The 26,881-nt window shown below is 44.0% G+C and overlaps 2 protein-coding genes across 7 annotated transcripts; one reads left to right on the forward strand and one right to left on the reverse strand.

The window, feature by feature from the left end:
* Positions 1–912: 912 nt before the first annotated feature.
* On the reverse strand, positions 913–19,373 carry LOC101735380 (caytaxin). Its single transcript, XM_038015698.2, has 10 exons — positions 19,232–19,373; positions 12,723–13,458; positions 11,996–12,088; positions 11,199–11,345; positions 9,486–9,619; positions 8,663–8,804; positions 5,205–5,341; positions 5,006–5,137; positions 4,816–4,902; positions 913–4,458 (listed from the first exon to the last, which is right to left on the reverse strand). The coding sequence occupies exons 1-10, from the start codon at positions 19,234–19,236 to the stop codon at positions 4,338–4,340; spliced, it is 1,734 nt and encodes a 577-aa protein (XP_037871626.1). The 5' UTR covers positions 19,237–19,373; the 3' UTR covers positions 913–4,337.
* An 85-nt stretch (positions 19,374–19,458) lies between these two features.
* LOC101735509 (uncharacterized) lies at positions 19,459–26,111 on the forward strand. 6 transcript variants are annotated; one of them, XM_062673761.1, is made up of 8 exons: positions 19,459–19,598; positions 20,613–20,906; positions 21,290–21,389; positions 21,972–22,098; positions 22,947–23,014; positions 23,681–23,780; positions 24,627–24,754; positions 25,658–26,111. In XM_062673761.1, the coding sequence occupies exons 3-8, from the start codon at positions 21,290–21,292 to the stop codon at positions 25,900–25,902; spliced, it is 768 nt and encodes a 255-aa protein (XP_062529745.1). In that variant the 5' UTR covers positions 19,459–19,598; positions 20,613–20,906; the 3' UTR covers positions 25,903–26,111. The 6 variants fall into 6 exon arrangements, with proteins under 6 accessions (XP_062529745.1, XP_062529756.1, XP_062529753.1 ...); XM_062673772.1 differs by lacking the exon at positions 20,613–20,906 and having other exon boundaries at positions 19,466–19,598; positions 25,639–26,111; XM_062673769.1 differs by lacking the exon at positions 20,613–20,906 and having other exon boundaries at positions 19,483–19,598.
* The last annotated feature ends 770 nt before the right edge of the window (positions 26,112–26,881 follow it).

Below are 26,881 nucleotides of genomic sequence, written 5' to 3' on the forward strand. Positions count from 1 at the left end.
GTCGCGTGTTCGTTGGCAGCGAGGGTGCTGCTGCGCCGGCCACTGATCAAAGACATACGTGTCCGACGTATTCACGAATGACCACTATGAACCGGTGGTGGATGGATCAGTGTGCTTAGTGCGAATTTTTGAACGTTCTCGATAGCGTAAAAGTTAGCTCATATTTGTATGGAATGAGATAGTTTGCATACGTTTGCCGCTAGGGGCGCTGTTCCAACTGCATACAAAATTAGCTTAACTTTTACGCTATCGACAAAGTAAAAAAACTCGCACTAAGCACACTGAACCCACAGCGCACGGACCACTAGGCTACTCCGAACGATTAGTTTACAGAATGGGACTGATGTCATAATTAAAGTTTTTTTTTTTTGCTTTCTTGGGTGGACGAGCTCACAGCCCACCTGGTGTTAAGTGGTTACTGGAGCCCATAGACATCTACAACGTAAATGCGCCACCCACCTTGAGATATAAGTTCTAAGGTCTCAAGTATAGTTACAACGGCTGCCCCACCCTTCAAACCGAAACGCATTACCGCTTCACGGCAGAAATAGGCAGGGTGGTGGTACCTGCCCGCGCGGACTTACAAGTGGGTCCTACCACCAGTAAAATGAAAATCTACCCACATTCCCCGCGGCGTTGCTTCATACCGACAGTAGTTCAGTAGCTGCATGTAAAAATTTTAATTGCATTTCATTAACACACTTGTTACGCGGCAGCGATAGTTAGAACAGTGTTACCGACCTATAGTAAGTGGTGATATATCACACACTAACCTGTCTACATGTGACGTGAAGCAGGAGGGTGGGGGCAGTACTACCAGGTTCGACCTCACGCCTCAATGAAGGTGGGGGCACACACGTTATCATGATTAGCAGTAAACTATTAGAATCTACGCAAGTCAAACACAAAACGTATTCCAAATGCATTTATTTACAACAGAACTTATCAAATCATAATTATATATATAACAATAAGTTTATTTAAGAATAATTAAATAATTCACAATACAGATTACATTCTTAGAAACGATTTATAATACTTTTACCGTTCACTGGATCACAATCTAGAAATTTTACAAATAATAACGAATGCAATGACGCGACAGGAAGGTTGCCATTGACGAAAAAAAGAATGAGAGTGCTATTTTATTGCGGCCCACGGGCGCGTTCCAATCTTCCGACTTAAAAACGACATTACTGTAAAGTCCGGTAATAATTGCGAAATTCTCGGGCTATGGAACGCTATTAATATCCCACTGGGCCTTTGCACGCACGCATTATATGGAGGGATACAGACAGACGTGCCCACAATATTGTATATTGATTTCACTTCTGTGAGACTGCTTTTAAATTAAAAATAAGGAAATATTTATTGCAGTAATAACACTATAATTGCTACACTAATTCAGTGTCTGGAATGACTCAGGAATGAACAGTGTTGTCGTTCAGAGATCCGCGCGAGTATTGTGGGAGTTAAATCTCGGTATTAAATAAACATTATGTAAAAAAAAGGTAAATATAATGTAATTTTAACACTTGACAATTCCATAATCATTCGTTGTACAGTTTCCTTAGTTTCTCCCACAACAAGTGAGCACACAACTAATCTGTGCATTGGATTGTAATGAAGTATTGGCGGCGCCCCACTAACTAACTTAAAACTAAATCATGTAAAAGACAATAAACCTACATTGCTTGTGCATTATTTATTCTCTTATCAAACAAAATGGCTTAATTACAGGTACTTCATTAAATTCATGAACGATTTAAAGCTTAGGTATACTGCGTAGCAGCACACAGCGGCGCCGCGGGGTCTGTGGGACCGACGTAGGGGGGGACCTTGACACAGGGGGGTTGGGGGACCCTGCGACTCCCAGCGGGGTCTAATCTTATTGTCTTGTTGATCGCAAGGTGATTGGTATCTGACCTAATCACCGTCCCCGCGCCCCTCACACAGACGCAGTGATGTAGTAATATAAAGTATACAATAAACAACTATCATTTATCACTACATAGTATAAAACAAAGTCGCTTTCTCTATCCCTATATCCCTTATGTATGCTTAAATCTTTAAAACTACGCAACGGATTTTGATGCGGTTTTTTGAAGTGAAACTTCCTTATCGGCGTTGGAAAAAAATTTACCGTCACATTTTTCGGTTACGCGTCACATTTTTCCGTTACGCGCCATCTTTTAATTAACGGCTGTATGTTCTGAAGTATGGATGCGCATTTGAGAAACCGACCTCATGTCTCAAGGTGGGTCACGGAATACATTTTGTAATTGCAATAATCCCAGGTAACCCACTTAATATCACGTGGACCGTGCTATTATTGTTATTACGTAAAATAATAGGAAGAAAAGTACCAGGGTATTATGATATCAAAGAGATGTATTATTATAACTTTACTCTGACGTACAGCCTTCTTTATTAATTAACGGCTGTATGTTCTGAAGTATGGATTCCGATTTGAGAAATTGACCTCATGTCTCCAGGTGGATTACGGAAATCATTTTGTAATTCCAATAATCTCAGGGAGCCCACTTAATAATATCACGTGGACCGTGCTATTTATTACTGTTATTACGTAAAATAATAGGAAGAAAAGTACCAGGGTATTATGATAGCAAAGAGATTTATTAATAATTAACGGCGGTATGTTCTGAAGCATGGTTTCGGATTTGAGAAATCGACCTCATGTCTCAAGGTGGGTCAAACTTCACGAACCTCAGGAACCCCATTTAACACCACGTGGACCGTGCTATTATTATTAATTTATAGGAAGAAAAGTACCAGGGTATTATGATATCAAAGAGATGTATTATTAAAATGCTGTAATAATCTTAGTAGCAAAAAGGTAAAGTGAAATAATTGTATTATTTGTATTCATGTCTATGATAATAAAATCCTTTTGTTTAAACTTTATCTAATTTAACTTTATTTAACCAATTTCTAGAAAGTTGCATGTAGATCATTTTTCGAAAAATAAGGCCATAAACAAGTTTCACTTCTTACGTGTGTACACTAGTACACGCACACATTTTTTTTAATAGATAGAGTGATTGAAGAGCAAGGTTTATATGTATAATAACATCCATTAAATAGTGGAGAAATCAATAATAAATTACAGTTTCCGAAGCGAAGCGAGGGCGGGTCACTAGTTTCATCTATAAAATAAATATTTAAAAGAACACAATATAGAATGAGATTCAAATTGATTGGAGATACAATAATTGAATGCGTAATAATACTGATTGCGAAGTGGCGAGTGAGGAGTCCGGCGCCACAGTAGCAGCAGCAACATCAGTGAATGGACGCGGAATGAAGACGAAAACAATATTAATATATCTGTAGAGAATGTTTCTTTTTTTTTTTAAAGGGATTTTATGACCTGGTAACTAAGACCTTTAAGTCATGTCTTATTTTAATTTTTATTCTTCACTGATAAGTAGCTGAATATATAAGGAGTTACTTAAGCAACTTTTTTAGACTTGCTTCGCCCCGTGGCGTCACCCGCTGTACTACAACAACCGCGGGTGACACCGCAGGACTCAGCTATATAATATAAAACAGAAATATTTATATTTTTATGAAAAATGATAATATGGAGTGAAGTGAAATGAAAATGATTAATATGAGACATTAATCAACTAGAGGGAATGTTTCTGGAGTTTCTGTGGGGTTGCCAGCGTGCGACCGCTCCCGCCGCGTGCACTGGCAACACTAATGTGTGGGGGGCGGAGTGGAGACGCGATTTTGCGACTGACCGTAAGTGGTCACTTATACTAACACTGGAATGTCTTCACTTCTTGTTTGGTAAAAAACTGATTATTGATAAACATTTTTGCTTTTGTTGTGTAGATAAAATGATTTCTAAATTAATTAAATCAAGTTTGTATCTCATTACTAAGTACAGTAGATGACTCAGTTGATTATAAGCGATGACTTGTGTGCTAAAACATTGTTTTTGATAATGAATATTAGTAACACAAGTCTCGACACGCTGGGCAGCAGATTGCACGTCTGTCGGTAAGTGGCCCGTCAATGAAGGCATCACTTATCATCGCCTGGTCTTGCAGATTGAGTACCGACAGGAAAATTTCACTAGATCATAACAAAGCTGAGTTATCTAAAATAGTCTCTAGAGCACCACGATCGTACAACACTAAGCCGTCAGCTCGCTTGATGTTAAGTGTGCATAAAGCTATCATTTATCTAATTATGTGGTTACAATTTTAGTGTCGTGGAATGGCACACTCGCGGCTCCGTGCGCTCGGGACCAGCGCGCGGTGGATTCTGCCGCTCATAAAACGTTAACATTTGCCGCAACGTTGGCCTCAGTTCCTCATGGCGTCGTAGAGTTTGACCGTCTCCGGGATCGCGTTGGGCTCCACCGGGACCCTCTGCATCAGCTCTTGTAGGTTACGAACGTAGCTCAGTTTCTTGAAGAACTTCGAACTGAAATAAAATAGAAGGGTGAACATCCGTGAGCATTCGTGAGCACTTAGGTGAGACATTGGCTTCTTAGCCAACGTTCGTTTTAACGACTCTTAAAGATACGAATTTTAAATGCACGGCGTGCTTTTTATGACACCGCAGCACTGAGGTAACTATAAGACGCAATGTAGCAATGACAACTGGCGGGGTCAACGACCTCGCGTGATGCGGTGTGGCTACCCGCATTGTAACACCTGCGGACGCTCGGGGGCCGGTAGCTCCTCCGACCTCCTGTATCCAGGGGGTCGCTGTGTGCATAATGTCCGGGGGGAGGGGGGGGAGGCGCATTATTTTAACGTGCATACAGACTGAACTCACCTCACAAAGGGCTTTGTTAGTATCACAAACGATTTCAGCCAAAACGTCGGATGTACCAGATACAGGTGCTTCAGGCTTTTGCGTAATCTGAAAATAAATAAATATATATATAAGGGATGTGCGGATCGGACCCTCCAGTAGTAGGGAGGGGGACTAATTAATCAGAAGCACAGCAATCAGTTGCAAGTACCTCCTGTCGATAAGCTTATAGCACTCGTGGAGCCAGTGGAAGCCGGGCAGTCTCCGGCGGCCGGCGCTGCCGTGCAGGTACACCAGCACGTACTCCTCCGTCACCAGCCGCTCGAGGGTCCAGATCACGTACCTGCAGCACGAGAGCAGGGGGGTGACGCGGGGGCGCTGCGGGGGGCGGTGGCGCGGCGGCTACTCACAAGAACAAGTTGTCCATGACGTAGGTGTAGTCGGGCCGCGAGTTGTCTGGCAGGTGGCACGCGCTGAACACGATGAGTGCGGCGCCGTGCGCGTCGTAGCCGCCGTGGGACAGCACGCGCTTGTACGGCTCGATCACCTGCAAGTGACATTGCTTAGTTGGGTGGACGAGCTCACAGCCCACCTGCTGTTAATTGGTTACTGGAGCCCATAGACATCTACAACGTAAATGCGCTACCCACCTTGAGATATAAGTTCTAAGGTTTCAAGTATAGTTATGTGAGGTTTGCTGATGTTGAGTGTTTATTGTGCGCTCTCCTCCGGAAACCTCATCGGAGTGGTCAATAAAACACTGCATATAATTACATGTTTATTCCGCGGTGGATCGCTGCACGTTGACCACTGACTGACTAACGTAGCTGCTCATTACTATAATTTCATAGTAAGCAGCTAAGCGGGGCGGAGTATCATTCCCCTACACTTACAACGGCTGCCCCGCCCTTCAAACCGAAACACATTACTGCTTCACGGCAGAAATAGACAGGGCGGTGGTACCTACCCGCGCGGACTCACAAGAGGTCCTACGAGCAGTGGAGGGGCGGGCTGCCCGGGGTACCTTCATGTCGCAGAGCGCGCGGTGGCGACGCGGCGGGGGCGGGCTGCCCGGGGTACCTTCATGTCGCAGAGCGCGCGGTGGCGACGCGGCGGGGGCGGGCTGCCCGGGGTACCTTCATGTCGCAGAGCGCGCGGTGGGGGGACGCGGCGGGGGCGGGCTGCCCGGGGTACCTTCATGTCGCAGAGCGCGCGGTGGCGACGCGGCGGGGGCGGGCTGCCCGGGGTACCTTCATGTCGCAGAGCGCGCGGTGGGGGGACGCGGCGGGGGCGGGCTGCCCGGGGTACCTTCATGTCGCAGAGCGCGCGGTGGCGACGCGGCGGGGGCGGGCTGCCCGGGGTACCTTCATGTCGCAGAGCGCGCGGTGGCGACGCGGCGGGGGCGGGCTGCCCGGGGTACCTTCATGTCGCAGAGCGCGCGGTGGGGGGACGCGGCGGGGGCGGGCTGCCCGGGGTACCTTCATGTCGCAGAGCGCGCGGTGGCGACGCGGCGGGGGCGGGCTGCCCGGGGTACCTTCATGTCGCAGAGCGCGCGGTGGGGGGACGCGGCGGGGGCGGGCTGCCCGGGGTACCTTCATGTCGCAGAGCGCGCGGTGGCGACGCGGCGGGGGCGGGCTGCCCGGGGTACCTTCATGTCGCAGAGCGCGCGGTGGCGACGCGGCGGGGGCGGGCTGCCCGGGGTACCTTCATGTCGCAGAGCGCGCGGTGGGGGGACGCGGCGGGGGCGGGCTGCCCGGGGTACCTTCATGTCGCAGAGCGCGCGGTGGCGACGCGGCGGGGGCGGGCTGCCCGGGGTACCTTCATGTCGCAGAGCGCGCGGTGGGGGGACGCGGCGGGGGCGGGCTGCCCGGGGTACCTTCATGTCGCAGAGCGCGCGGTGGCGACGCGGCGGGGGCGGGCTGCCCGGGGTACCTTCATGTCGCAGAGCGCGCGGTGGGGGGACGCGGCGGGGGCGGGCTGCCCGGGGTACCTTCATGTCGCAGAGCGCGCGGTGGCGACGCGGCGGGGGCGGGCTGCCCGGGGTACCTTCATGTCGCAGAGCGCGCGGTGGCGACGCGGCGGGGGCGGGCTGCCCGGGGTACCTTCATGTCGCAGAGCGCGCGGTGGGGGGACGCGGCGGGGGCGGGCTGCCCGGGGTACCTTCATGTCGCAGAGCGCGCGGTGGCGACGCGGCGGGGGCGGGCTGCCCGGGGTACCTTCATGTCGCAGAGCGCGCGGTGGGGGGACGCGGCGGGGGCGGGCTGCCCGGGGTACCTTCATGTCGCAGAGCGCGCGGTGGCGACGCGGCGGGGGCGGGCTGCCCGGGGTACCTTCATGTCGCAGAGCGCGCGGTGGCGACGCGGCGGGGGCGGGCTGCCCGGGGTACCTTCATGTCGCAGAGCGCGCGGTGGGGGGACGCGGCGGGGGCGGGCTGCCCGGGGTACCTTCATGTCGCAGAGCGCGCGGTGGCGACGCGGCGGGGGCGGGCTGCCCGGGGTACCTTCATGTCGCAGAGCGCGCGGTGGGGGGACGCGGCGGGGGCGGGCTGCCCGGGGTACCTTCATGTCGCAGAGCGCGCGGTGGCGACGCGGCGGGGGCGGGCTGCCCGGGGTACCTTCATGTCGCAGAGCGCGCGGTGGCGACGCGGCGGGGGCGGGCTGCCCGGGGTACCTTCATGTCGCAGAGCGCGCGGTGGGGGGACGCGGCGGGGGCGGGCTGCCCGGGGTACCTTCATGTCGCAGAGCGCGCGGTGGCGACGCGGCGGGGGCGGGCTGCCCGGGGTACCTTCATGTCGCAGAGCGCGCGGTGGGGGGACGCGGCGGGGGCGGGCTGCCCGGGGTACCTTCATGTCGCAGAGCGCGCGGTGGCGACGCGGCGGGGGCGGGCTGCCCGGGGTACCTTCATGTCGCAGAGCGCGCGGTGGCGACGCGGCGGGGGCGGGCTGCCCGGGGTACCTTCATGTCGCAGAGCGCGCGGTGGGGGGACGCGGCGGGGGCGGGCTGCCCGGGGTACCTTCATGTCGCAGAGCGCGCGGTGGCGACGCGGCGGGGGCGGGCTGCCCGGGGTACCTTCATGTCGCAGAGCGCGCGGTGGGGGGACGCGGCGGGGGCGGGCTGCCCGGGGTACCTTCATGTCGCAGAGCGCGCGGTGGCGACGCGGCGGGGGCGGGCTGCCCGGGGTACCTTCATGTCGCAGAGCGCGCGGTGGCGACGCGGCGGGGGCGGGCTGCCCGGGGTACCTTCATGTCGCAGAGCGCGCGGTGGGGGGACGCGGCGGGGGCGGGCTGCCCGGGGTACCTTCATGTCGCAGAGCGCGCGGTGGCGACGCGGCGGGGGCGGGCTGCCCGGGGTACCTTCATGTCGCAGAGCGCGCGGTGGGGGGACGCGGCGGGGGCGGGCTGCCCGGGGTACCTTCATGTCGCAGAGCGCGCGGTGGCGACGCGGCGGGGGCGGGCTGCCCGGGGTACCTTCATGTCGCAGAGCGCGCGGTGGCGACGCGGCGGGGGCGGGCTGCCCGGGGTACCTTCATGTCGCAGAGCGCGCGGTGGGGGGACGCGGCGGGGGCGGGCTGCCCGGGGTACCTTCATGTCGCAGAGCGCGCGGTGGGGGGACGCGGCGGGGGCGGGCTGCCCGGGGTACCTTCATGTCGCAGAGCGCGCGGTGGGGGGACGCGGCGGGGGCGGGCTGCCCGGGGTACCTTCATGTCGCAGAGCGCGCGGTGGCGACGCGGCGGGGGCGGGCTGCCCGGGGTACCTTCATGTCGCAGAGCGCGCGGTGGGGGGACGCGGCGGGGGCGGGCTGCCCGGGGTACCTTCATGTCGCAGAGCGCGCGGTGGGGGGACGCGGCGGGGGCGGGCTGCCCGGGGTACCTTCATGTCGCAGAGCGCGCGGTGGGGGGACGCGGCGGGGCTGCTGACGGAGCGCCAGCCCCGCTCCCGGCGCAGCTCGTCCGCGGCGGAGTACTCCGGGATGAGGTCGCTGGACTCGCTCACTGTGTTCGTTGACTTCGATCTGGACATTAAACAATACTAGTGGTCGCCCTGTGGTCTAAATTCGACCATAATTAATTTGAAATAGAACTTTAAACATTATGATTCTATTGTCAAAGACTATAACTTCTTTAATCACAGATTTCTTCCAGGGCTACACTATAGACAAATAATATTTAAAGACAAACATTAATATAATCTATTCTCAATTAGACCAAAACTTTAGCAATTAACAAAAGACTATATATGCGCGTGTGTGTCAAATACATGGTAGTGTGTTTCATGTCTTTTTTATTGATTTAATTTATTTTTTATGCATAATTTAAAAAAAGTTACATTCCGCACTCCTTCTCTATATTCTCTATAAGTGTGGGAAATTTCATACTCCTCCTTTTTTTAAGATGGGTGGAAGAGCTCACAGCCCACCTGGTGTTAAGTGGTTACTGAAGCCCATAGACATATACAATGTAAATGCGTAACCCACCTTGCGATATAAGTTCTAAGATCTCAGTATAGTTACAACGGCTGCCCCACCCTTCAAACCGAAGCGCATTACTGCTTCACTGCAGAAATAGGCAGGGTGGTGGTACCTTCCCGTGCGGACCCCCAAGAGGTCCTACCACCGGTAAGATTATATTCATTATAACTTAACAATCCCCTTCATTATTATTAAATAAAATAGACCAGTCTCCAAGGTTTTTACCTCTTCGTGTCGTCATCGTCCTCGCTGCGGGGGTCGGGACAACTCCTGGCGTTGTCCAGTTCCAGGGGTTCCTCTTCGGACTCCATGGAGCATCCACTGACGCTGTCCAGACTGCACCTGTCATCTTCAGGTGGCTGGGGACGAGTTACAACAGAGAGATGTAGACTTTATTACTATAAACAATATTAGTCACAAGCTGAGTTGACCAGCGGTGTAATATTCAATTATATTTCAAAGTTTTTTTATAGCATTTTATATATTTGCTACAATTCCTAAATCTTTCTCATTCCCATCCCAAAAGAAGGTTCATATTCTGTGAGGCACATCGCTAGACCACTGCTTCTTCTGCTGTTGTGAGTAATTAGAAGAAGATTCTCCGTCAGAGTGACTGCTGTGCCACAAATAACAAAAGAAGCTCCTAGGAGAACACATCTGGCCCTATGGCCAGAGTTGTCCCATGTTATATAGATGGGGTATTGTATGGGGTACCTCATATAGATGGGGGTATTGAAATTAGAGATGTAGGTCTCAGTGGTGGGTAGGATACAGTCTCTCTTGTTATAAAACATTTTGGCACTTCTGATTTCAGTTTGAATTGTTTTATTTTGTTAATTTAATGTTACTTAAGGTTAAATGTGTAATAACGGTGGTTTATTAATTGTTTAGAATCTGTGTTAGTGCACAAATGTGGGAAAATGAAATAAAACTGCTCGATTTAGCTTCTCGGGTTCTACCAAATAGTCTACTAAAGTCTCAGTACATATCCACCATATTATAAAGACTTTATTTCATCCCGTCTCATTCCGTTTCATTTAATTTCATCCCAATTGATTAAAATCTCAAATTAATCAAGTTACTCTCATTTTTCATATTAAAACAGAATAAAAGAAGAAAATTGACAGAATAAAAAACTTGGCTTAAAGGCCTCGCGGTACCAAGCCATAAAATATTTTAAAACAACAGGTTTTAAAACGCAAACATTCCTCCGCGTGGGTTTACAAAAAAAATATAAGCACCGTGCGAACAAGTACTGTTATGAACACACAACACTACAACATGACCCATTGTTGCGTGAGGTGAGAAAAAATAACCAAGATTGTTGATTTTTATTTAGTAACTAGAGACCCGCCCTCGCTGCGCTTCGGAAACTGTAATTTATTATTGATTTCTTCATTATTTAATGGATGTTGTTATACATATAAACCTTCCTCTTCAATCACTCTATCTATTAAAAAAACCGCATCAAAATCCGTTGCGTAGTTTTAAAGATTTAAGCATACATAGGGATATAGGGACAGAGAAAGCGACTTTGTTTTGTACTATGTAGTGATAGTGACTAGCCCTACTCGTCCGCTTCGCTTGGGCATTTAAAATTATCATTATTATTTATTGTCATTATTATTATGGAATCCAACACTCATATAAATATTAGCCTATACATTAAGTGCATGTATTTTCTACATGGATACCAAGTTACAAGTCAATTGGATGCATGGTTCAGTAGTTATAATGGAACATCCGTAAAAACTACTGTAGATATTAGTATAAAATATTCGATCATTTCTATGGGCACTTTTATTTATGCTTATATAACGTTATAAGATGATGGTAGCGTCATTTATTGGTTAGATTTTATTTCCATGACCCAACGTGTTTTCAGGAATGTTCCAAATGTATATTTTCAGATTATTCAAAATTAATTGTGGCACTCACCAACTGTATCTTCCGCCGCTGTATGCTAGGGCTCCGCGGGGCGGTGTGGCAGAGCGCCACGTTTCCCGTGTAAGGATCTAGCAACGCTTGGTACGTGGACCTATCTTCCTGAGTAGAAGTGGAAATCACGTCTGGAGACTCCAACTCCTAGATTGGGATATAATTACGTTGCAATAAGCCAGGCATCTCAACAAGATCTCTTGTTTACTGGTGGTAGGACCTCTTGTTACTGGGTGTAGGACCTCTTGTGAGTTCGCACGGGTAGGTACCACCACCCTGCCTATTCCTGCCGTGAAGCATAATGCATTTCGGTTTGAAGGGTGGGGCAGCCGTTGTAACTATACTGAGACCTTAGAACTTATATCTCAAGGTACGTGGCGCATTTACGTTGTAGATGTCTATGGGCTCCAGTAATCACTTAACACCAGGTGGGCTGTGAGCTCGTTCATCCATCTAAGTAATAAAAAAATCCTGAATAGAGAATAAAGACTACTTTAAGATATTAGTATAGAGTTATAATAGTTTCAACAATACTTCGGCCATAGAGGATTTGGGGGTAGTTTTAAATTTTCCGGTCATCTCTCTTTCTGCTAGCACATCACCGACTCATCGAAGCAGTCAGTGCTCACACTACCACACCCACGCCGTCCGTCACTGGACCGCATCCTCGGTTTCCTCAATGCTATGACATATTCTTCTTGATGCGAAGTTTCTCCCGACAAACGTCAACAGACCATCGAAGATGCTAGACCAAGGCAAGAAGATTACTAAGCAATGGTGATCTACTGTGTACTTACATTGCGCATCCCCACGGCGCTGGACATCTCGATCGGCAGTTCGAAGTTAGGTATAGAGCGGAGGTGGGACGGAGACTCGCACCATTCTGCCACCTGATACAATACCACTTTTATAGATGTGGCTTGGTGGTACCACGCGGGCTCAATTTCACTGACAGGTACCTATGTATCTGACTCGGGTGTGAGGTCGTGTCGTAGCTCAATACGGTAGACTGTCTGTCTACTCTCTCCTGTCTGTCTATAGTGCAATTTTACTGAGACCTCTGGCGTATCCTTTAAGGCCAGAGAAACATTGCGATATCTGTAGACTCTGGTGTATTCTATAATGATTATCGCACCACCTATCTACTGGTGGTAGGATATATTGTGAATCCCCACGGGTACCACCGCCTCGCCTATTTCTGCCGTGAATCAGTAATGCGTTTCGGTTTGAAAAGTGGAGCAGCCGTTGTAACTATACTGAGACCTTAAAACTCATATTTCAAGGTGGGTGGCGCATTTACGTTGTAGATGTCTATGGGCTCCAGTAACCACTTAACACGAGGTGGGGTGTGAACTCGTCCAACCATCTAATAAATAAATAAAGTCTTATACAACAAATGTTCGCATAAATGCCCACCAGACCAACTACAATTGATAATGTTTATACCGAAAAATATCGCATCTGTACAACTTTACGCCTCAAATATAGAGATGTATTTATTAAAAGAACTATGTCACTACTCACCCCACTGTGGTATTCCTCTTTCGGGGTAACATCGACAGCTTTGATATTGCACTTTGGCGTACTTTGACTAGAGAACTTTTCGAAATGTATGGCACTGTTATCATTCAAAGTTTCTTTCATATCACCGTATTTCGGTTTTATCTTCCTTCTCTCGTGTTTATCGATCCTCGCCACGTCCGGTGGCAGGTCCAGGGTATCGTTTAGAATCTGACTGTCCGCTGTGACGAAGTTTTCGGTGAAATACAAATTATTCTTTGACGTGTTCCTCTGCGGCGAAAAGAACGTCGCGCGCTCATCTTCTATACTGGAGAGACTCAGGTCTTTTTCATCTTCGATTTTATGAACTTTTTTCGGTATCAAATCTGGGAAATTTTCATCGGGACTGGATAGGCCCATTAACGGGTGTTTCGTTGTCAGGGTGAGGGTTGAACTCAGCTTTGGGGGACTTATACCTAACGAGTGTGGCCTAGTATTAATTTTAGGGGAATCCAGGTGAAGATTGGACATTTTATGAATCAAACTGTCGTTAAAGTTTATTTTATCGTGGTCTGAAAACCTGAGGATTGTTTGAGGGTTCTGCAGACGGAGAACGGTGTCTGGCTCCCGCTCGTCGCAGTCTGAGGACAGAGCCGAGTTAGGAGTGTCCTGTGACCGGAAGGATTCGGAGCCTGTGTCCATTCTTTCGTCTGACGACGGCGATGTGAGGTCCTCTTCATTCGTCCTTATTGTGGTGAAGCTGGTGGAATAGTGTTAAAGTGAATCAGAGTACTTTTGGTCACATAAATTTGCAATCGGTATGTCTTAAATACGGTCATATCTCTACGCATTGTCCTTTTTGATTATGAATGTCGTTCACACGCTTTGTTTAGCTTTGTTTGTATGAATTTAACGTAATTTTAATTCAGTTATCTTTCGCTGTCGGAACCAAGAATGATATAAATTATACAGACCTAAAAGTAATATGTTTCATACTAACTTACTGGTGGTAGGACCTCTTGTGAGTAAGCGCGGGTGGGTGCCACCACCCTGCCTATTTCTGCCGTGAAGCAGTAATGCGTTTCGGTTTGAAGGGCGGGGCAGGGGGTTGTAAATATACTGAGACCTTAGAACTCATATCTCAAGGTGGGCGGCGGCATTTACGTTATAGATGTCTATGGGTTCCGGTAACCACTTAACATCATCAAAAAAGTAGTGGGAATGCGACTAGGAGTCAGCGAGGCACACGCTGGTGGTCGACCACAAAGCCGTAACCTACCGACCCTAAACGACATTGAGGTCGACTATTCATTTATCAAATAGCGAAATTTTAATAATATCTGATGTTTAAATACTAAATAAACACCCATACATTTCAAACCGAACTAACAATTGATTTATTTTTTGTTTTCCTGTTGATAGGCGGGTCATGATATTAGAACGAAATAATTAAAGCTACTATTACAGTTTAATTTCGTCGACATTATTTACATATTCGTCATTTTTACTGGTGGTAGGACCTCTTGTGAGTCCGCACGGGTAGGTACCACCACCGCACCTATTTCTGCCGTGAAGCAGTAATGCGTTTCGGTTTGAAGGGCGGGGCAGCCGTCGTAACTTTACTGAGACCTTAGAACTTATATCTCAAGGTGTGTGGCGCATTTACGTTGTAGATGTCTATGGGTTCACGGCCTACGGCCCACCTGGTGTTAAGTGGTTACCGGAGCCCATAGACATCTACAACGTAAATGCCGCGCCACCCACCTAGAGACATGAGTTGTAAGTATCTACCCGTGCGGACTCACAAGACGTCCTACCACCAGTACAAAGTTAAAACAAAACGTCGTCAAATCCCCGAAAATGCCGTTCAAAAATTACGCAACTTCTTTTTTCCTACCTAAGCTGATAGCCACGAGAGGCTATTTCAGCTCCTCCTTGACATGTAGGTGAGCTCACGGGGCTCAAACCGGGAGTATTGCTAGCACTGACCCTAGCAAGAGCAGTGCTTCGCAGAATCTACTACGGGATCGGATACGCGACCCACAGAAAAAAACCGGCGAGGAACTCAGTGGGCGGTACGCTACATACAAACAACCATACACACAAAACCGTTAAAATTCAAAAACTGTGAATCCACAGTTTATTCGTGTTCTGTAATGTTCATCACAGCACAGCCAACGTACAAAAGGGGGCGCTTTTTTTTCTTTTTGAAATGAAAACTTCTTTAGAATCGTTATGATTTCAAACCGGATGCAACGGAAAAAACGACAGGTAAGAGACACAAATACAAAAATGTGTAAGATGAAGCCAGCAAAGAATGAGACAGAAATATACATACTATTTAATACAGCGCCATCTGTGAGATTTTTTAATACTAACGTGTGTATGAAAGCTCTTGTAGTGAATTTTAATTTAGGATTATACGTGAAATTAAAATATCAATTCACAGAGGGCGCTACCTTACAATTATTTACTAATGACAAAATTTTACATATACTTAAGACGTTTAGGATAATTGCATTTTAATTTTGGAAGGTTTCACTTCTACCACGTTTGAATTGCACACATGTATTTTTTTTCCTACTTAAGCTGATAGCCTTGAGAGCCTATTTCAGCGGAACCTTAACTAGTAGGTGAGCTCACGGGGCTTAAACCTGACGATGGGGGGCGCGACGATCGCATCTACTTTAGAAATTAGAATCTAACACTAGTCCCCTTGAAGCGTGACCAAATTCACTACCTAACAATAAAATGTTAGAACGTCTAGAATAGTCTAGATTCACAACGATAATGTCAAGGTTTTCCCCCCAACCGACACTTGCATTAGAACGCGCTCGGACACAAAAAAAATGTTGTTTTGACCGAAGCGTGTATGTAGGTAGCGCGTATCGGCATACAAACATCACTATTAGGTATTTTTAAACGGGAAAATTGCATGTTTTGTACAATCTATTATATTTATTTACGTTACTGCCCTATAAACATTCGAGCCTGATCTAATAGTCAGAGCTGCGCTTGAAGATAGGCAGTACCAGTGTCTACAAGAATCCGACGCGCAGTTTTCTACTAAGATGTATTTCTTCATGAATCATCGTTATCCGGCCCTTCTCCCAGTCACCTGGGGTCGGCGCAACATGGTTTTTCCTTCCATACTCTTCTATCATATACCATTTCTTCGCTCACTCCCCTCTTACCCATATCGTCTTTCACGCAATCCATCCATTTCTTCTTAGGTCTACCTCTTCCTCTATATCCTTCCACATTCATAGTTAACATTCTCTTACCAATCTCATTTTCATTTCGTCTCATCACTCAGCTTCTCTGTCACAGGTGCCACTTTCAGACTTCCTCTAACATATTCATTCCGTATTCTATCCATTCTCGTTACTCCACACATCCATCGCAACATTCACATCTCTACTGCATGCAATATTTCTTCATTGGATCATCACGCAAAAATACCGATCAACCGATTTTTATAGAATATTTTTAGCAGTATTTCAAACGTGGATGCTTTTTTTTATTTATTTTTTATTGCCTTTGTAGGCAGACGAGCATACGGCCCACCTGATGGTGAGTGGTTACCGTCGCCCATGGACTTCAGCAATGCCAAGGGCAGAGCCAAGCCGCTGCCTACCGCTAATGCTAAATGCTTTAGAATTATTATTTTTTATTTAAAATAATATCTCCGTTTGTTTAGTAGGAGGGATATGAATGCACGCATTGGTGTAAGTTTTGTTTGGTGTGACTTTCCCAAGGCCTTATGTGGTCTTGTCATGCCATGCGAAAGTAAGACAATGGTGTTTTTAACGACACGACTATGGCCTTTCAAGCTTTCTTTTTATTTATTGTCACACAAAATTGGGTCACAAGATTATTTTATTGCTGATGCGTCAATTAATTTACAATATCGATTGAAGAACTAGGCGGTACGGCACCACGGACATGCCGGGGAGGGCGGTTTGTTCCATAATTCCATAGGATACGCCAACCCAAAGCAAAATCACGCAACAACAAAATCACTGCCTTTTTTTTTATAGATTAGATTGGTGGACGAGCTCACAGCCCACCTGGTGTTAAGTGGTGTTACTGGAGCCCATAAACATCTACAACGTAAATGCGCCACCCATCTTGAGATATAAGTTGTAAGGTCTCAGTATAGTTACAACGGCTGCCCCACCCTTCAAACCGAAACGCATTACTGCTTCACGGCAGAAATAGGCGGGGTGGTGGTACCTACCCGTGCGGACTCACAAGAGGTCCTACCACCAGTAAAGTATCCAGCTGTATCAAAAAATTTTGTTTACCACAAGTCAGAGCCGGATTGACAATGTATTAGATATGTCTAAATCAACCAGAGCTGCAGCCATATATTGACAAACAGCGAGAACTTAGTTATACACTTGATCAATTAGTTGAGGGAAATACAGCTTCAAACCTTACTACTACTTATATGGAAAAAAGCAGAATCAATAGATTTCATTGACAAGGCCTAGTATCTACAGGGATGTAAAACCAAAGATTAAAACAAAGTCAATATTATTGAATTACATTGATATTTGTTCTTTATTTACTTTATTTAATATGAGTGAAACCACAGGGCTCAACGTCACAATAATAACAGCAAAAGTATGCTGACTCGTTTTTACAAGGTCAGTGAATTGTTATTGTTGAATATTAAATAGAAACTTTTATTTGTATTATATTGACATATTTTTATTACTATAAACCCATTTTCTTTTCATAAATTTCTACTTTATAATTTTTTAGATTTTTTTTTTACACATGGACATCAGCAAAGACAGGGGCAGAGCCAAGCCGCTACCTACCGTTTAATACTCTCCATGAGCCTCATTTGAAGGGCATGTCATAGCACTCAGGAAACACTGTGGAAGGGAGCTCATTTCAAAGCCAGATGGTATGTGGCAAAAAAGATCTCTAGAAACGCACTGTGGATGACGGCAGTGGCTCCAGGTAGTATGGATGGACTCTGCTCCAGTGGAGGACAGTGTGATGTTAAAAATGAGATTGTGGTATCATCTGAAGCAATTCCTCAGAGCACTCCCCATGGAACATACGGTACAAAATACAGAGAGAACCAAAGTCCCTCCGCAGACCCCGAGGTCGAAACGATCCGTGAGAATAGGATTATTGACAATTCGAAGAGGTCTCTTCTGTGTAGAGTCAAATGGAAGTAGCTGGTATTTGGGAGCTTCGGCCCAAGGTTTTAAATACTTTACATTTGTGGACACAGGATTTCATTTATAGTAAGTATTGATATAATTAAATAATTATTTTATATAATATAAGTATGTATTGACTTAAAATTAAAAAAAATTAATTAACATTATATGTCATGATAATAATTTCATTATGACCTAGCAGTAATGGATCAATAGTCTTGGATTTTTAACAAACTATGTTCGGTAAACCAATATAGAGATATAATCAGTCCATTGAACAATTTCATCTTTGGTCAATCCCATCTAAAGGTGTGTTATATCTCACTTTTTGCTTTACCAGTTTTCAATAACCAACAGTTACAAAAACAGGATGTTATCATGAATGTTTAGCTAACTCCATATATGACAATTTATGTTCAATGTGTAATGCAAAATTGGGCTTTCAGATAATCTAAAAATATTGATAATATTGAATTTATTGTTGTTAAAGTTTGTACTCTAACACAGACGAGAGGATAAAGAACAAATTGGTATGCGTTTACATTTAATTCATTCACTGACTTACAGTATACTTGTTATTTTTCATTCCAGGCAATTATTTTAAAAATGCCTACATTTTGTTATTGACAGTTTCAAGAGATCAATCAGAGTCTTGTCTGCTTTTAATAATCTACTTTTTTTAGCTTTTTGGGAATTAAAAAAAAAAGGTTTTTTTATTTTGTTGTAAAACATTTTTGAGTCAATAAAAATAATGAACTTAGTATTTATTTTTACTGACAACTGGGCGTACTCCAAGCCCTCATAGGTCAACAGAGCAGTTTTAGCTTACAAAAACTGAGGAAAATATTAATTATTATGTATCCTAATAAAAATTGCTATTTTCACTATAAAAATTTTGACTTCACCTATACCTCAAAGCTGCATTCATGTTGAGGTCTATGGGTTCAAATGCTCAGTTAGCACAGCATGAGATATGAACTTTCCATCGCGAACAATAAAAACATTTACTACATAGTTCATTTTTCTAACTACTACTTTTCAAGCCATAATTCGTATCATACACACACATTAAATATAAGTAAAATTTGAAATTATAAATTCAGTAACTTATAAATTAAATATTTGGTAGGTAGATGTGATACAGTTTGTTTCGCTTCTATTAATTACAAATTATTGTTCATAATTTTGGTTTTTGTAAAACGACTTTCTTCGATACCTGTCGATTTTCCTTTGCGTTCATATATTTATGATGTATTCGCGTTTACAAATTTCGAACGAATTAATGAATTATAATATTTTTAAATTCAACTCTTCTCAAACTAGGAATATAATAGTAAATAAACAACTTACCTCATCTGTGACTCTTATAAACCTTTGTTCTTAAGTTTCTAAGCAGAAAACTGTTTATTTTGTATTTTAAATAATATAAACAGAGAAGCGATAAGTAACTCGCTTCGCTTTTTTTTCACCCAGGTTCCAATTTCCATCCGTTTAGCGTTTGATTTGACACACTGCTTGACTTTTGACAAGTGTGAGTTTGACATTACTAGATCTATGCAGTCATGCCACATTAGCATTTCTTAAAAACATAATGAATACATAATCATAATCAAGATATACATATATATACATATTACATGTACTAGAAAAAACTCTTCCGTTAATTGTTATCAAAAATACTTTAGCGGGAATTTTACGTGTAATTTACGTTACGTGTGTATGTATCGATTGTTTGATTTAGTTACATAACGTTTTTGATTTAAATGTGGATTAATAATTGTTTCTTTACTGCTAGTTCTTATTGATAGCTTAGCATCTCTGGAAGATGTGTTATATTTAAAAACCAGATGGCTAGACGTAGCTACTTAAATTCTTCTAAGAGGTCCATAACACTCCGAAAATTCCCAAATTCCCGATAACAGAGACATTTTTTTTTATTTTTTTTTTATTGCCTTTTTATGCAGACGAGCATACGGCCCACCTGATGGTGAGTGGTTACCGTCGCCCATGGACTTCAGCAATGCCAGGGGCAGAGCCAAGCCGCTGCCTACCGCCTAATACTCTCCACAAGCCTCGTTTGAAGATAGAATATCCCATAGAACATATGGTATAAAATACAGAGGGAACCGAAGTCTCTCCGCAGACCCAGAGGCTCCAAACGATCCGAGAGAATGGGATTATCGACAATCCGAACGGCCCTCCTCTGTATGGAGTCAAATGGAAGAAGCTGGTATTTAGGAGCCCCGGCCCAGAGATGGGAGCAGTACTCCATGCGAGGCCGGACTTGTGCTTTATAAAGCAAAAGTCTTATTAGACATGCAATCTTATTAGACATGCAATCGGCTTTGTTTTTAAAATATTAGTCTGTATAAAATGGATCCCTTAACCGTGCTAATGTACGAATCAAGCACACATTTTATTAAGAAAATATTTTGTGATTTTAATATTATATATTTTTTATTCTGAGGCACAATTTTTTTTTTATGTTGCGTACTGTTTTTTAAATTGCATAGTGGTTGAGTGAACGAGCTCACGTCCCACCTAGTATTAAGTGGTTCCCATTGCTCGACATGAGTAGACCGAGCGATATTAAACGACGACACTCATCACGACGGCTTAACTTTTTAAACACAACAAAGCTAAACACGCTGGCCAAATCAACAGAGGTTTAAAAATAAAATTCCTAAAGCTATGTACGCTACTTTACTTTCTAATATAATTGTTTCAGCAGACAAACTGTTAAAAATTAACTGACTCTAGATCAAAACTCATTCAGTCTCTATGTATTTTATCAAGAAAATAGCCCCGCCTACAGTGCCTTTTGTTACGTTAATGAATGAATAGAAGGAAAGAATTTTCATCAACATTTTGTTATTTTTCCCACGGGTTTCCGTGTTGAACTTGTTACGGGTATCGTTTGTCATAATATTTTTATGAAATCGTGTATAACTGTATTTGTTTCCGCGAAATGTCACATTATTACGAAATTCATTGAAGAAACAAGGCGTTTTAACATTTAGTTACTGTGAGTAGAAACTTGTACTTCACGAATATAGTCTTAAAAATGTTATTAGCCTTTATTAACTATTCAAAAAATACTATTTTTCATTTTTTTTGTTTTTACTTAAACGCAACAGTCCAAGGTTTCAATCATAATGTCGTTATTTTAGACGCATTTGATAACCGTTGTTATTGCATTGTTATTAGACTACCGTGTTGATAGTTCGTGTGTCGCCACTAACTTTCAGCGACATTAGTTCTATTAAGCCGGTTTCTATCCTGCTACCTCTTGGTTATTAGACAAAGCAACGTATTTTATATTTTTATCCATACAAATTTTTGAAATCGTTGCTACTTAATGAGGGTTTCTTATGAAATCAATAATTATTATTCTTTTTTTTTTTAAAGATGGCTGGCGTCCTGAGAATACAACACGGGAAGCAGTTGGGAGCGTTGTTTATGTTATGTTGTCTAGTTTTACCAGCTCTATCCGCAGAAGACGTTAGCTGTGAGTGGAAATGTTTTAAGTAATGTCAATTATAGTATTTCCCCGCCGGTTTTTGCGAGTCGTCGATTTAATATATTTCACTTTTACGTTTTAATCTTGCGTACACGAATACTTAAAATATTGATATTTCAAACGTCGATAACTTACACTATATTTGTCCGTGACCATGAAAACTGTAAAGTCAAATCAAAACGTCAGATACGAGAAAACAAAAGTAATAAACGCGACATCAAAACCATAAAAAAACGAACATTGCAATGTATCTAAAACATTAGTTTGCTCAATGGTCTTGCCATTGAACATATAGCAGAAGCTGGCACGCATTCTGGTTTGAAAGATTGGCGAATGTCCTTACACGATACAAAGTAGTTCAGACCCTGTACCGAGAAGGTTTGGCGATATTCATGCAGTGTTTGTGGTCTCCTGTAACCAAAAACAGCAGGTGGACCATGATCCTACCCACTCGTGTAGGCAATCAGGGATTCAACGATTCTTAGATCCACCTACATCGGCTCCTTGGTCAAGACAAATGCCCTAAAACAGCTTCAATATTGTCGAGTCATATTAACAATGCTTCCTCAGATCAAGCCTGCGTCGATAAATACTCCAGGAAAGGTTACCAGCCGTGGCAAGAGTGGTCGGATCACTACACGTGCCACCGCTACAGATGCGAGATCAGAGACGGGAAATACTTCATAGCTGCTGTCGGGTGAGATTGTCGGGTCGTGTTGTGGGTGCTGGACCGCCAATTTCTCTTATTGTTTAGTCGGGTGAACGAAGTCCGGAGCACACAGACATTAACAACTAAAATGCTGCCCTTACGATATAAGATATTGAAACATAATTTCTAAGTCTCAGTTATATACCACAATTACTGATCCAAGCCTTAAAGACGCCCGAACACCGGTTCCCATGTGTCAAGACAAGACCCAGACACCGAATTCCAAATACCTAATATCCAGACCAGGCTTCAAACGAAAATCTGGTGCGGTAATCAGAACCGTCAACATTAATAAAGCACATAAGATTAGGTAGCACCGTGGTGGTTTTGTTAGCAAAGCATTCGGTCTGGAAAATCAGACCACTCTATTGCAGTGCCACTCAGCATCATCTCAAAACGAACGACAGCGGCGAACGTGATGTCACCATTTCTCAAATACCCTTGTAGGAAGACAAGCATACCGCTCACCTGATGGTCTGTGGTTACAATGCCATGGGCATAACCAAGCCGCTGCCTACCGCAGAGTGCTGTCCGCAAAACTCGTTTGAAGAAGGACATGTGATAGCGTTCATGAGACATGGACATGTGGTAGCGATGAGTTCAGCCCGAAGCCGGATGGTACGTACCTAAAAAACTCTCTGGAAAAGCACTGTAGATCAACGGAGTGGGTCTAGGTTGTGTTGGTAAACTCTGCTCCGGTGAGGGGCGGTGCGATGCTAAGGGGATAATGGAATCATCTCAAACAATTGCTCAGAGTACTCCCCATGGAATATACGGCACAAAACCCAGAGAAAACCAGAGAAGTAATTACGTGTCTGTAATTAAATACTTTCCAGATGTCGAAAACCAAAAATACCGGAAAACGCACTGGAATGCCACGAATACATCGAAGATGAGAATGTCGGTATGTGATGGGCTGTTTATATCCGATACTAACCCCCTTGTCTTATATGAGTTAACTTAATTTGTAAGTGATGAATTACATAAAATGATCTTTATGATTCGTGTGACATATTAAACTATTAAAAATTTAATAAAATGTTTGCAAGTGCCATCAGTGTAGCGGCTACCCTACCACAAACTGAAATATCTGGTTGATTTACGGTAGGAACAAGCACGACAATGATGTCCAACAGTCACCATCATAATTGCCTATTTCTGCCGTGAAGCAGTAATGCGTTTCGGTTTGAAGGGCGGGGCAGCCGTTGTAACTATACTGAGACTTTAGAACTTATATCTCAAGGTGGGTGGCGTATTTACGTTGTATGACTCCAGTAACCAGGTGGGCTGTGAGCTCGTCCACTCATTTAAGCAATAAAAAATAAATAAATAAAAAGGGAGAGCTAAAAGATACTGCGGAAGGTTGCCACGACTTATTGATACTTATGCTGCAGTTTCGGGTTTTTATAATTTCAACTTGTACGGTAATAGTACTCCTTGAGTAATGGTAAACCATATGTGCGTGCAGACTCAAGCGGTGCCAGGTCAAGGCCACGCAGTACTGCACTGACCAGATACACTGTTGTCGTTTAACATGCCCCAAAACCTTAGATCTCTGGGGTTGTTCCAGAATTCCCCACGTGCTGTGCGCGATTGCGTTGCGTCGTCGAAGTAAATGGAGAGAGAATAGTGCAAACCAGAGGGCAGCCTGGCGAACTGTTCCCCGATAAGTACATGTCTTCATTTTTTTTTTACTTTGGGCGCAAATTCCGCTTCAGACAGGCGAATGTCTGTGGCGTGCTCTATAACAAAGTAACACACATCCCGTGCTACTCTCTAAACCACCCTCGGTCGACTGTCCTCATATGTCGCAGACTCATTCGTGAAGCAGCTACTCTTGAGTTGTTAGGTCTCCTTCGCAGGCGCTCGGGCAGCTGTTAGCTAATCCCACCTGGCTGAGCTTTTGCTCGCCGATCTGTCCTGGTGAAACTGGAGAGGCCTCCAGGCAACCAGTGATCCTTCAATCATAAAAAAAGTGTTACAAAAACGTAGTCTTCTAGCCTCGACCGTGTATTTTTCGCTTGCTTATGAGAGAGCTGTGCTTGATATTTCTCTTCGAGACCATATCAGAAATGAGGAGATCAATAGGAGGTTGCTAACATGGCCCATAGGATTAGCAAGCTGAAGTGGCAGTGGGCAGGTCACATGGGGCGAAGATCGGACGGCCGGTGGGGCAGAAAGATTCTTTAGCGGTAACAACGTACTAACAAGCGTAGTGTAGGACAGCTATCTACCAGATGGATGGATGGACCCAGTTTGGAGAGGACAGCTATAGGCTAACAAAAAAAGGGCAGCTACACAATTGAATTTAATGAAGATCTGAAAATGTACCCGGATACGTGTTTCCGTCAAGATTTATACCGTAACCATGTTTTTCATAAGTAGACACATCGGGCGATGCAACTCAAGTACTCATGTAAACCCGTCCTTTAAGCTCGAAAGTAATTATTCTGTCAGCCGTATGTTATCATTTTTAAGAATTATGAACACACCTATGCGGTATTTAACTCTTCTAGACCATGGAAGGGCCAACAAAACGAGCCAAATCCTGCTGTTGTCGGAATGAGCGGCATCCAGCAGACACCGGTCGGTGGCGAGCCCCAGGGTCAGGCGTCTCCTGGAATATTTAACAGCAGAGGAGCAGGTACAGGAAAGAGATAATTTATCAATATCAACTTCAGAGATCGTTCAAGAAAGAATTTACAAGTGAATAGTCAATCACCTTTGTGCTTAAGCCTTCTGTATTTATCATTACCCTTTGAATTTATGGTGTTCAGTAGATAAATTTGTATTGAGTTTCAGTTATGGAGGGTAGAGGTAAGGAGAACCGTCTTATATGGGAAAAGCTTTTTTTAATAATAATAATAATATTTATTCAAGCCTCTTAAAATACAAACACGTTCAAAAATTCTTAACACTAGTATAATAATAAACATGGCTTTTTTATGAGGTATACAATAACAATATTCCCTGACTTTATGCTAGGAAAACCTGTGTTACAAAAGTCAGCTTGAAAAAGTGTCCCACTTTCAGCACTAAATAACAGTTCAAAAATCCTCCAGAATGGCGTTAGCATAGGCATAGGGTATGATATGAATTGACCGTTGTTAACTGATTGAAGTATGCTGACTCAGGATATTTATTAGTGACAGTAATAAACAAGACTTCACATGTTTACGTAGTCCAAACTAATTTCGTCACTAAAACCTAAAATTATTGCTGTGGTAAAACGTAGAGACATCGATTGCATTATCCTTTCAGCTTTAAATAAAATACTTATTGTGATTTTGTAGTGCTTACAGTACTTTCGTCTTTTTTTATTTCTCTATCTTATTCCAATAACTTTCAGCGCCTTTTTTATAATTGACACGGTTGCTACTGTAGCGCCACCATTATTTAGCAGATTTTAATGGACACTTTTTCACACACAGAGACGTTTCTCCTTACCTCTACCCTCCATAGTTTCAGTCGCTGTTGTAACTAATCTACTCGTGAAACTTTATTGATCTTGGCGTTTCATTAATATAGCCAACGTTAATCCCGACAGCGGATGGCAGCGATATTAGCAGCCGTCGGTTTATCGACTACCCCGCGCCGCAGATGCAGGACAGCCCCCGACGAAAGCGCTCCACAGTGTACCCGCTGTTTGACAGAACGAATCGGGAACACAACTATCAAAGTCACCCCGTCAAAATAAACGGATACACCCCCGAAAAGTACACTTCGTATTTTTCCAATAACGTAAAGAATTTGTCTAATTTCAATCCCAGACTATCGCTCAATCTGTCTTAATTGAAGTCGTAACGCAAACGGTACTATATCTACCGTTAATGATATTATTTGAATTTTAAATATTGTATAAGTTTCCATCTGTTAACTTACGTACTTTGTCGTGTAAAGTTTCTTTATTTAGGAAATAGTTGATTGTATAGAAATAAAGAACTAAAATTTACTATTTATATTACAAATGTAAACATTAAATAAATAAAAATAACATTTTATTGGGAAATTTTTACTGATGAACGGTGTTCGATTTTGGGGTTTACATTTTGAAATCTCCCGCCAACTTGCCCGGTACCCGCGCAATCTACTGAGCGCGACACTAGCGCTACGTGTTGCCGCAGTTTGTGCAACATTTGAAAAAGGAGTCGTGAAATCAATAATCTATGCGTGAAATCTTTGAGCAGTTGGCGGTAAGTCCGTAATTCTTTAAATCTTAAAAATATCATAAAACTGAGCTATCGTACGTTTATGGTCCTTCGAGCCGGATTTTACCTGTTACGAAATCAAATACCAGTGATTCAGTATAACAAAAACATAATTATTGTAAAAACAATTCCTACAAAAACTTTTATTCGTAAGTAGGTAGTTGTGCGTTTTTGTGAAAAACATAACTTCTGTGTTTTGTGTTTTACAATAAAGAAATTTATACAGTGATTCATAATATACATCGGCGTTCAGGTATTTAGTATTATTTTCGTTACAATATTAAACTTTATTTCAAATTTGTTGCGAACTTTTTAATACATATACATATCTGACGCCTTGCCGCCATTACTGGTAGTAAATTAAATTTCAATAAAATAACCATAAAATATTTTTATTGATAATTCTTATTGTTTGCTATTGAATTAAATCTTAGAATCTTTAATTTTGTCGGATTAAATAGTTTTTAACCATAGTATTGTCTTCGAATATTAATTAATTAATTATTAATATTGTTTTGTGTTACAATTTTACTTGGTAGAATTTCTTTTAATATTTGTTGTTT

Source organism: Bombyx mori, chromosome 2, assembly GCF_030269925.1.
Source record: "Bombyx mori chromosome 2, ASM3026992v2".
Taxonomy (NCBI): Eukaryota; Metazoa; Arthropoda; class Insecta; order Lepidoptera; family Bombycidae; genus Bombyx; species Bombyx mori.